At 34.3% G+C, this 12,462-nt stretch overlaps 1 protein-coding gene across 1 annotated transcript; it reads right to left on the bottom strand.

Annotated features, from left to right (window-relative positions):
- Positions 1-2,176: 2,176 nt before the first annotated feature.
- On the bottom strand, positions 2,177-5,106 carry LOC104233170 (thioredoxin F-type, chloroplastic-like). The gene is made up of 3 exons (XM_009786511.2): positions 4,635-5,106; positions 2,587-2,686; positions 2,177-2,499 (listed from the first exon to the last, which is right to left on the bottom strand). Exons 1-3 carry the CDS (start codon positions 4,925-4,927, stop codon positions 2,365-2,367), a joined length of 528 nt encoding a protein of 175 aa, XP_009784813.1. The 5' UTR covers positions 4,928-5,106; the 3' UTR covers positions 2,177-2,364.
- Positions 5,107-12,462: the final 7,356 nt, after the last annotated feature.

Genomic DNA, 12,462 nt, shown 5'->3' with positions numbered 1-12,462 from the left:
CTAAAACCTAACTTTTTTGTAAATTCTTCACAAATAAAATCATATTTAACAAGATAAGAGACATAACCAGACAAAGTGTGCACCGACATCTTATTATATACTATCTCGGGGGAAAAGACCCAATTACCCCCATAGTGAAACACCAAGTCCACTTTATCAATCATCTTCAATGGACTTCACATGTAAAGGTATAGAAAAAGGGACAAGACCACATCAATATATATAAAGTAGTCATATTCAAAACACAGACAAAAAAAAAATAGCAAATACTGTCCAAGATTATCAAATTAATGTATTAAAATACAAAAAGACCCAACCACCCGACAAAACCATCAAAATTATCAAATTAACTGACTGTATTTTGTTCTTTAGTGTATTAAAATACAAAAAAATATCAGAAACTATATCACTCTTTAATGGATTTTAACAAAGCATAGCTTGTCCCTACATATGAAACACACAAGAAAAAATTTGAAATCCCATATATAACACACAAAGAAAGAATAAAGTAGTCATACCTTAGTCAGAAGATGGAAAACCCTAGCTTGTCATACTCAAAGATGGAAAACCCTAGACGGCCTGTTTAGGAAGAAGAAGACAGAAAGAAGAAGATGACAGAAGGAAGAGGGAAATGGGTGGGGAACGTCTGTTTTAGGGCTGGGGCGATACAGTATAGGGGATTAAGTTTGGGTCTTTTAGAATTAGAGGTGAGTCGGGTCGGGTCGGTAGATTTAGGTCGGGTTTGGTATTAGATAATTAAAAAAAATGCTGGTTCCGTCTAATAAGGGCATGGATGCACAACTATTGGACGGTTTGGATATATTTGGACCAAACTAATAACGACGGGCATATTTGTCCTATTTCGCATAGTTCACAGGCATATTTGGACCTTTTCCGTATTTTTAAAAATGGGGCTCCCAAATTTGAGGGCCTAAGATACAAGCCTTATTAGATAGAAGATTAAAGTCGGCTTTGGGGATTATACTAGTAGCCTGTTTGGCCAAGCTTCTCAAGACAAAAAAAGTATTTTTTCCCCCAAAAGCACTTTTTTTCCTAATTTGAGGTGTTTGGCCAAGCTTATTTGGGAAAAAAAAGTGCTTTTGGGAAGAAGCAGAAGCAGTTTCAGAGAAGCAGAAAAAGTAGCTTCTTTCCAAAAGCAGAAGCAGAAGCAGTTTTGGCTTTTCTTCTTACCTAAAATACCCTTCACAAAATATAGTATATACCAAAATAACCTTTAAACCTAATACTTAGGATATTAATTTATAAATATTTCTTCTTATTTTTAGGAAACTTTCTAATATATAGTGTCTTTAGGGGTGAATATTTTTATATTTGTTGAAGGAATTTTAATATATTTAACTTATATTAAAAGAATTAAGTACTTTTTAATTTTATTTTCATATTTTACTTAAATAAAATGAATTTTTTTTTAATTATTGCATGTAATAACAAAATTTTGATATTATTTATTTACTTATAATATTAATTATTAAGTAAATCTATTCATGTCCTTATTCGTAATTTGACACTTAAAAGCACTTTCTAAAAAGTTTGGCCAAACACAAATTATTTCTGAAAAGTGCTTTTCAAACTGATTAGCCAAACACAAATTGATTCTCTCCAAAAGTACTTTTTTCAAAAACATTTCTCAAAATAAGCTGATTTCTCCAGCTTAGCCAAACAGGCTATAGGTTTTATCCCCTAGGTTTGTTGTTGTTGTAGCAGTCACTCAAAGATTAATCTTTCCACTCTTCCTTCTTCAACTTTGTAGTTTGGTTATATTCTTGCTCTTCATGTTGATCGTGATTTCTTTCTTATTGAATTATAAACTTCCCTTATTAACGTTTTGCGTTCAAGCAAAGAAATGTCGTTACAAAATGATGAACAGATCATTTGCTTATCGTCTTACCATGCTCCTGGTCCGTTGCCATCCGTGAAAATAAGGATTTGCAGTTATTTTAATTTTATTTCTCTAAACGATCCAGTAGCATTAGGAGAGATAATCTCCACATAAAACTGAAGATTTTTCTGCTTCTTATATTTCTTTTCCGCATAACTAATATCCACATGTGTTATACCGTAATCTATGTATTATTTTATGTCTTAACAGAATGTGAAATGAAAATGTGGGTATTTAGCTTTCTTGACTACTATTCACCAAGGAAAAAATAAAACATTGCCGACTGAAATTTAAAGATAATATTTATCGCTGCATACAAAATACATTACTTCCGTCTTCTCTAATGAAAAATTCATCATCCACGGCTATACACTGAATTTAGTTAGAACTAATTATGGCATTGATACACATCATCTGCATCGTTATAAACAAATAAGCAGAAGAAATAATAGAAAATAATACTATTAACTTGACCGCACATCCTCAATTGCCGCTATTAAATTATCAAGTTTTGCTCCAGTGACTTCTTTAACGACCTTATTATTCTTCAGAATCTTGAACGTTGGAACCACCTTTATGCCTAGTTCCTTGGCTAGTGGCTGCCAAAAATTATCACATTAATCAATTCTGTGTGTATGTGTGTATTGTTTCATTAGAAGGGAATGGTGAGTTTAACGAATACATACCCTATTATCCTGGTTGCAATCAAGCTTCAGAAAGACCACGTCATTATAATTCTTCGACAGTTCTTGAAACTTTGGAGCAATCACTTTGCAAGGACCACACCTGCAGGTGGGTTGAAATCAGAAATCAAGAGATAGAAAACAAAGAAAAAATGGAGAAGACCCTCTAGAATGCTGTTTCCCACAGGCACAAAGGTTATCGATTAAATTGATAATAAAAATGAGGTAAACAACTAGTTCAAATTTCGAAGAAATATTCAATCAAGTAACGACATATCAGACAGGAGACAGTGTATGGTTACGACAGGAGGGCGTGATTAACCCCCTTAATACTTAGACCATTCTTCAAATCCTACATCTGAAAGCATACAAAGCCTCTCCAATCACTTGACTATTTGTAACATTCTAGTCTGCAACAGTTGCTCTGTTTGTAGTAAATTCAACATACATTGTCATTTTGATCAAAACTTGTGTTACTCAGTGTTGACTAGACCACATGCCTGAAAGTATGGGTCTTGATACCCGTAAGACGATAATTCATAGCACAAAGGTGAGTCAGAATGTATGCCCCTGTCTATTTTTTTTGGATGAATACACAAGATATCGTTTCATGATGATCAATAGTGAAATATTTTGCAAATTTGGCCTCTCTCCCTATATTTGTATTTGGTTGGCACAGGGGGTGGAGGCTGTAGCTTCATTTGCAAGGTGTAGAGCTATGGATGTGAACAATTTCAGTTGTACCAACTACCCACCTAGGTAGAATCTGTCCCATTTTGGAAACAATTTTGGTGACAGCAGAAACTTACAGAACAGCCGGTTAACATTCTTCCTGTGACCGCCAAATACGATTTTCAAATACATCCCATAAGGTCAAGAGAAGCAGTGTAAAGTGAAATTGCTTTAGCCAAGAAATCAATAGTCTTTGACAGTCATAAAGAGTGAAAGGGAAGCAAAACGCCATTTGACCATTTGTACTGCTCTTAGGCACATTTTCCACTTAGGTCATAATTGTTCTGAACTATCCATCAACATAGATATCAACGGTCACTTCACTTAAGGAGAGAACGATTGAAGAACACTACCTAGGCTAAGTCAATAATGGGATTGTGAAGATAACTCTCTCCAAAATTGTCCAATAACAGGGTTCATCTCTTAAACAAGATTTATAAGAATCTCCCTTTTAGAAGAAAGGTTATATATATACGTCCATTTTCTAGTGGTGGTGGAACCAACCAAGATGTATCATGTATGTCTGACCAGACCCAGACTCTTTCTACCTGACCCATTTGACTCTCTAACCGTAGTTATTTAGGGGGTATTCTGAGATAGAATTCCACAGGAACACACGAAACAAAGAAATGATCTGGGTAAAAAGAAATGGAAAAGAGATGTTTCTATTTCATCCAAATAAGAAACTTTTTTTTACATCCATGTGCCACAACTAGTACTAATTTGAAATCTGAAACAATATCAGCTTAATTAGTTCTCCTATTCCACGATCTCCCAAATTACAGTAGTAAGGCAAACTTCTCATCAATCATTTATACTTTCACTGCCTCACAGAGGTGGTGTCTTCCCCAGTAGGCATATGAAAACAAATTGCCTATCATTTTTATCTCTACTGTATTTCGAACCATGTTCAACCATGGTGTTCTTCTAGCTTCATTGACCGGTATGCCACACCCTTGGGTGCTACTTATCCAATTCTTAATATTATGGTTTAAGTTATATGCACTGACAGTGTAATGATTACATCATCAGTGTAAATGCTATTAAAAAAGTTATATACAGTCAGTTACCTTTTAGATGATCGGATTGTGTAGATATGCATAGAACTTAAACTCTATTATTACTACCTTAGCCGTCAAATTACACCAATCCTCCTCCTTATCTTTATCTTGAGACCAACTATACTTTGCGAAGCTTACATAGGCAGGATTATCAGGATTACGCTAATATTGAGCAAAACAAGAAAAACTTAACCATAATTAAGCACTAATTCATCAATCTACAAGGGGGGAAGAGAGAGAGAGCATATGTAATCTTACCACTGAGTGTACATGTCAACTACGACAGTTTTATCACCGGCAGCTTCAACAATAGGCCAAAAGGTATCTTTACAAACTTCAGTCACCTGCCCTACCGTCACACTGGTAGTAGCAGTAGCATCGGAGCTACACTTCACCTTCAAACTCAGCCCCCTGTTGTTAAAAACCCTAGGCGAAAAGCCATAATCTCCTGCAACGCAGACCACTGATTGCTTGCTGGACCTCCATGCAGAAGATGAAGGCACCGTTGAAGGCTTCAAGGATACGCCGTTTACTTGCACTTGCAACGCCATTCGCTGTAACTGTTTGTGTGTATAGCTCTGTGTATATGTGTATGTATAGGTAGAGAGAGAAAGTTAAAGAAAGAGTGGGCGCAGTGTGTGTGTGTGTGAGAAATGGCGGAGGATTTGAAGGTAGAGGAGGAGAACAGGGATCATTTAATTTGATATATGAAATGACTATATTAACCCTTAAGATATTCTTTTCTTTTTTTCTCCAGCTCTTGAGATATTCCATTCGGGGTTGTTTTGGTAATTTTTAGAGATTTGATCTTGTGGTTGAAACTGCATTTCATGGATGAGGCCAAAAGGGGTTAGGCAGCGTGGGATACTTGGTCCAGATAAACGATTTTTTGGTCCTTTTTCTTCTTTTTTTTGGGAAAGAGAAAAATTTATGCTTTATTTTTATTCTTCTTCTCATTATCCTCTTGTGGAATGTATTTTTTCCATTTAGGATTGTAAAGGTATAAATTGCATTATTTATTTTTGGGAGAAATTCAAAAATAGCCAGATTTACAAGTGATCATTTAAAAATAGCCTTAGTTTCAAAAGTAATCGAAATTTAGTCACTTTTCATGTAAAGATAAATTTGAACGAAAACACTGTTCAAAATCCGAAAAAATACTCCAGCATAATATACTGGAGTTCCAGTATAATATACCGGTCTTGCATAATATACTGGAGTTTGGAACACCGGTGTTTCAGTCTCCAGTATATTATACTGGAGCCAGCAAAGTATACCGGTCCAGCATAATATGCTGGAAGTTCATACACAGGTGCACCGAGCTCCAGTATATTATGTTAGATCGATTTTTGTTGCAGCAAAATAGTGGCTATTTTTCAATGACTTAGCAAACGCTGACTATTTTTGAATGACCAGTCCGAAAATTGACTATACCATGCTATTTTAACTTTATTTCTTGAGGCATGGCTGGCAAGGTTAAATGTACGTTATATCATGTATGGAACAATTATAACATCAATTAGTGTTATTTAAGAGTGAAAATTTTGGGCCATTAAGATTCAATGTATCACAAGATGATTGTCATAGAAATATAGGTGTTAAAGATGGATGTACGGCAGTAAGAGATTATGCAAAATTACAGATCACTATATTGGGCAAAAGGTGCAAGTGGCATGCATCGAGGATAAATATGAAAAATAATACTTGAAATAGTTTGATCATGTCATGTATCAACCTCCAAAAGCATCGATTTGTAAAAATAGCATAGACTAGCCAATTTTCGGACTGGTAATTGAAAAATAGTTAGCGTTTGTAAATTCATTAAAAAATAGTCACTATTTTGCTGCAACACGAAAAGCTCCAGCATAATATACTGAAGATTGGTGCACCTGTGTATGAACTTCCAACATATTATGCTGAAACTCCAATACACGAAAAGTTTCAGCATAATATACTGGAGATTGGAGCACTTGTGTATGATCTTCCAGCATATTATGCTGGACTAGTATATTATACTAGAACTGGAAGTCCAGTATATTATGCTGGAAGTCCAGTATATTATGCTGGAATATTTTTCGAATTTTGAACAGTGTTTTCGTTCAATTTTATGTTTACATGAAAAGTAGCTAAATTTCGATTACTTTTGGAATTGTGGCTACTTTTCAATTACCACTTGTAAATGAATATGTTAATGGATCATTTGGTTGGGGAATAAGTTATCTCGGGTTATAAAGACATGATTATAATACAAGAATTAAATAGTGATGAAATTATTTAGTGAATATATTTTTATTGGTAGATGTTTGGTTCATTGGACTAAAAATAAGATATATGGAGTATAATATAAAATATGTGTTTGTTGTATACTAGATAGTTGGAACTAAATTTTTACTTTCAATTTTAATCTTGCACTTTTTAAATTGACTTTAATGGAAGAGCTTGGAAAAGGGCATCTTTGTTATTATAGTATTTGATACCGGGATTAAGTAATTTAGGGATTATTATCCTACTTAATATCGTAATTGTTGTATAAAGTAGTCCCAAAATTGCTAATTCGGAATACAAAAATTTAACTAAACGCGGGATAAACTAATTCAGTATCTAATCCCGAAATATTATCCCTTATTCCACCAACCAAATGATCCCTAAAAGCATATGTGATAGACCTAAAATCATATTGAAGAAAAATCAATCTTTTGAATACACATAAACCTAGCGAAAAATATGACACAATATAAGTAGAAAAAAATGTATCAGTGATAAAAATTACTTAGTTCATAACATGCCTTAGCCATTTAGTACCTTTACTTTAGGTTCTATATTTTTTATGAGTCCAACCAAAAATTTGTATGTTAGTAAAAAATATAGAAAAATAATTTCAATTTGTAAACAAAGAAAAATAATTTATGTATGAAATTAGGCTAAAAATAAAGAAGCAATAATCATAATTTTTTGTTAATACGTAAGCAATAGTTTACCTTGTAAAAGAATACTTATTATTTCTTATTTAACATTACATTAAAAAGTCGAAAGATGTTTTGGAAAAATACAAAGAAAGAATATGAATGAAGAGTTTCAAAACCTAACATATTATGATGTTTTCATATTACTTTGCCAATCATGCACAACCAATAAAAAAATAAAATCGAGAATGAATAAATCAAAAAGGCAAATATAAATAATAGTCTGTTCAAAATAAAAAATATGAATGAAAAATCAATCATACAAAAAGGAAGATAAAAATTACATCACGATACTTACAAGTATGAAAATTCATGTGGAAAATAAAGTCAAAGAAATATAAATGAAATATTGTCACGCATTGTTATTACATGACCAAACTAAGTAAATTTGCGCTTGAACAAAATTCATATGCAAAGGTAAATGAAGCTCTCTGTCTTTTTTATGTTTTGCATTAACCAGATTAACATATTTCATTTTCTTATTTATCGTAAAATTATAATAAGTTTGTATTAATAGAAAAGTTTGAAACAATTGTTACAAAGAAATCAAAAATAGAAAGCTAAACGTAATATTATAAACCACAAGAGAATCTAGTGCTATGAAGGCAAAGTTTAAGAAAGGTCTCTATAATTAAGGAAGTAACTTAAATATTTTGTTAGACAAGAAGGTTCTTAGAATTCCTTTACGAATCACTGGATTTCAGAAAAGGTTAAATAACTATGACTTCTTTTTTTTCACCAAAGTCATATAACATTATTTTGTAATAGAAAAAGTTTTACTAACACAAAAGTCGTAATGTCGGAAACAAAACCTTTCGATGCACCGATGATTTTGTACTCCATATTTTAACTTATTTTTTATACTTAATATAATAAATACCGACCTAATTAAATATAACGATCCAATCGATCCTTTTGAGTTCTAGAATCCAATTCCCCTATTTGATACTTTTTGTAGATTGTTTTGATATTTCATAACTTGTGGGGATGGGTGATTTGGTTTTCGAGATATTCAGGGGTGATTTGGTTTTCGAGATATTCAGGGGTGATTTAAGACACTTAGTTCCTAGCTTGAGGCTTAATGTTGAAAAAAATGACCAAAGTCAATATCATGGGTAAATGACTCCGGATTGGTAATTTGAAGGTTCCAATATATTCGTATGATAATTTTGGACTTGTATGTATGTTTGATTCGGGTTTCGGTGACCCGGGATTAATTTGCGCTTCTAGCCGAAAGTTAAAATTTTGAACTTAAGAGAATTTGAGAATCTTGGTTTGATGCGTGATTCTCGGATTTGATGTTGCTATTAGTGTGTTGAGCATTTGAAAAGGTTTGTATGGGATTATTAGGATGATTAGACAGGTTTTGAGGAGCTCGGGTGAGTTTTCGGTGGTTTCGAATTATTTTGAGCTAAAATTAGATTGCTGATTTTCTTATGCACAACAGTGCATCGTGATCGCGTGGCTTGGGTCACGATTGCATAGTAGATGAGTGAGGCTTAAAGAGATTGTGCTTCACGATCACGTGTGGAGGTTCGCGATCGCGTAGTTCTGACATATGGGGGAATCACGATCACCTGAGGGGCGTCCATGATGTTACGACCCAAACCAAAGAGCCGAGACTGGCACCCGGTGCCTTACTCAATTGAGCGCCAACATACCTTACTTGCTTACTTATTATTAGACTCGTCATAGACCAAAGAAGCCACATCAATACACAAGCATACAAGAAATATAAGCTCAATTCATGATAAGAAACCCAAAAGATATATATACATATGTGTGGAACGACAAGGCCATCATGATAGACTGACAACCAAAACTATACACAAGACATTATCTGCAAAGCCTTTAAAAGTGAAACGTCATCATAGTACATAAGTCGGGACATGGCCCAAACATACCCAAAATTGCAAAAGACATATACATATATACCTTGACATGATAATTCTTCGAAAGGAGATGGAGCTCATCAACCAAAAGTTGATAGCAAGGGACAACTTACTGTGAAGGGTCCTTTACTCGTTAACCTGATCCTGTATAGCATGAAACACAATGTCCCTCGACAAAAGGACGTCAGTACGAATAATATAATGAGTATGTAAGCATAACTAAAATATAACAATAAAACACTATCAATGAGAGGGATACGAATGAACCTGAAATCTCTGAATTACCACTGAGGTCCATGATATGCATAATGACTATATTTATATATGATTCCACTCCACATGGCTATACTATTTTATATCGAGATGATCTTCAAGGCTAATATCAATATTGCAAATTTTAAGTGCCCAACTTATCAGTGGTAACTACCCGAACGGCTGTAGCTTGTGGTAAATATATAACTGCCCGATCGGCTGTAGCTCGGGCCTCGATGGTAGATACATGACTGCCCGACCGACCGTAGCTCAATGGTAAGGTAGGAATACCATATCCATACCCTTATAGATACTGTATATGCATATATAATGCCATTGTTCATTTATATGTATCTATACAATGTGTAAGAGCCTTTTAAGATATTAGAACCTATTTCGGAGTAACTTATAGTCGTTCACCCTCCAATTATGTTATGAACGTTTAACATCATCATTATATGGCTCAATAGGGACTTAGGAATCATATTTAAACATGCTTTGGAATACATTTCATAGGAATGATTAACATGGACATCCTTAAAGTAGAACCATTTATGAAATAACATTTTGTTTACGTTTCGTTTACTTGAAACATGCCAAAAGAAGGAAGATTAATCTTAACATGCCTTTGTCGCTTAATCACGACTCAATATATACTTCCTGTAGCACTTCAACCTACATTAAGATATTATAACTATGGTTAAGCTACGGGAGACCTAGAATACAACTGTCGAGTTACCAGCTCGTCTATAGAAAATTGGACTTCACCTCCCCTATAACCTTCACTTCCTCCTAATTCGAGATACCATCAACAACAACAACAACAACAACAACAACAAAAAAGAAGAAGAAGAAGAAGAAGAAGAAGAAGAAGAAGAAGAAGAAGAAGAAGAAGAAGAAGAAGAACATATATACAACATTTTCCAACCTTATATCCATCAAACAAATACTACAAAATATTCAACACACTTTAATCACTTCATACACAAAATGACAATCATACTAGTGTCAAACAACCTGGAAATGTAACGATGAATGACTGACCCACTACCCCACCATTATGTGGTGTTTCTCCATACATTTTATCCTCCCAAACTCTATAAAAATATTAGTAAAAGCGACAACTTAATAGCAACACGAAATAGCCCACAAACAGTCCAAAATAGTCCGCTACAAGCTGAACAACTCGAGCGTACGACTTCTAATCACCGTACAGTGAGTTATTACTATTATGGAATGAATTTGTCTGCCTTTCCAAGAGAAAAAAAGGATGAAAGAGGGCAGTATACTTATCGTATTTGGTGAAGATCTCAGCTCCTAACTTGGATTCTTCAACTCTTAGGTTTTTCTCCAACTAGAACTTAAAAAAAGAGAAAATAACCTAGGGTTTGAAAGAGCTTTTGGAGAGAGCTCTTATGGCTGTATTTGGGAGTGAATTGCTGAATTATGAGAGATAAAAGAGAGATAATCAGCCCCTTTAAGGAGCTCTTTTGGCCGACCCTCTTGGCCAAATTTGTGTCCTTCCTTTTTTAAACAAGTAGGTGATGCACCTATTTGTCACCTACTCGCTTAATAGGTGATACATGTTAGTTTTTATTCTATTCATGCCCTCATTTAATAATTAATACATGTGTCAAGTTGCTCAAACAAGAAGGGCGGGTAAGCATGTAGCTCATTTTTATTTGCTCAAAATCCCATTTCTCACTTTTAAGCGCATTCGTCACATCAACTTAGTCGTGCATATATTGAACAAAAATATGAGATGTAACATGTGATCGCCTAAAAGGCTGGCCAGTTGGCCTTTGTGATCGCGTATCTATAGTCATGTTTGCATAGAAGGACTTCAGGTGGCAAACCTCTGTGCTTCACGATCACGTGAGATGGTAGTCGCGATCGCAATGTGTATTTCGTTAGCAGTGGTATTTTATGTTCAGATTTTGGGATTTAACTTGTTTTCACCATTTTAGTTTTGGAGAACGAGGGTGAGAGATTTTATAGAGGAATTTTATTGAGGGTAAGAAATTTTTTTCATGAATTTAATTATATATCTTGATTCCACATGGATAGAATGTGGGTGTCATGGTTTGTTCGTGCTCAGGGATAGAATTTCGGCTTCGTTATACCTTGTTTTGTGTGTGTTAATCTTGACTTATGCTTTATTTGGTTGTATGACTACGTGAGCCTATTTATTCGTGCTAGAGATCATGTTTAGGCTATGATGTCTTCATTTGTCATGATGGCCACTCTTGAGATGTTGATATACTTGATTTAGTCGTAGTCATACTTTACATCTTGAATAAACACATATACACCTTTATTATGTTCTTGTATATCTTGTTGGTTATTCCATAAGCATATGCATATATCTTGGAGATGAATAAATTGGTTTAGATTGTTATGATTATGACATATTTGGACATTATTAGCGGATTGATGTTCGATATGGCACGAGATTATGTCGTGTGATTATTGTTATGGCAGGAGGTTTTTACCGTACAATATATGGATATGGATCTGCCCCCCTAAGGTCACCCTCCCAATATTTCTATCTTGGTGGCGTACACGTAGAGTTTGTGAGGCACTAATGAATGTCAGTTTATAATGGTTTTGGTAGATGAGTAGGATGTAAATATGGAAGCTTTTATCTTTTAAAGTGAAATTCTTTATGTCATATCATGCATTCTATATCCTTTATGTGTGTTTCCTCTAATGTGTTACTTGATACCTCTGTTACATGTATTGGTTTTGATAGGCGAGACAGTATGATTCATGATTTAACTCTAATGCATGGTCTATTATAATGATCCGACCGTTCTTTTTGAGCATTTGCATTCTGTTCAGCAGTTTGAGATTTTTATTAGCTTCATATGAGGTATTATGACTTGAGTGTGTGGTCGGTTTTGGTTTTCGAGTGGTTCGAGACTGATTTGGAAGAATAATTTTCAACTAGGAAGCTTTAAGTTGGAAGAGTTGATCGAG

Source organism: Nicotiana sylvestris, chromosome 5, assembly GCF_000393655.2.
Source record: "Nicotiana sylvestris chromosome 5, ASM39365v2, whole genome shotgun sequence".
In the NCBI taxonomy this organism is placed as follows: Eukaryota; Viridiplantae; Streptophyta; class Magnoliopsida; order Solanales; family Solanaceae; genus Nicotiana; species Nicotiana sylvestris.
The sequence above is the reverse complement of the archived record's forward strand: the minus strand, read 5'-3'. Positions and strand labels throughout refer to the sequence as shown.

Bases quoted from the DNA above. Each gene is read 5' to 3' on its own strand.
- LOC104233170 (XM_009786511.2), bottom strand. From the start codon at position 4,927: ATGGCGTTGCAAGTGCAAGTAAACGGCGTATCCTTGAAGCCTTCAACG. The intron at 2,687-4,634 runs GTAAGATTACAT...ACCCACCTGCAG, and splicing joins GTTGACATGTACACTCAGTG to GTGTGGTCCTTGCAAAGTGA. The intron at 2,500-2,586 runs GTATGTATTCGT...AATTTTTGGCAG, and splicing joins ATTGCAACCAGGATAATAGG to CCACTAGCCAAGGAACTAGG.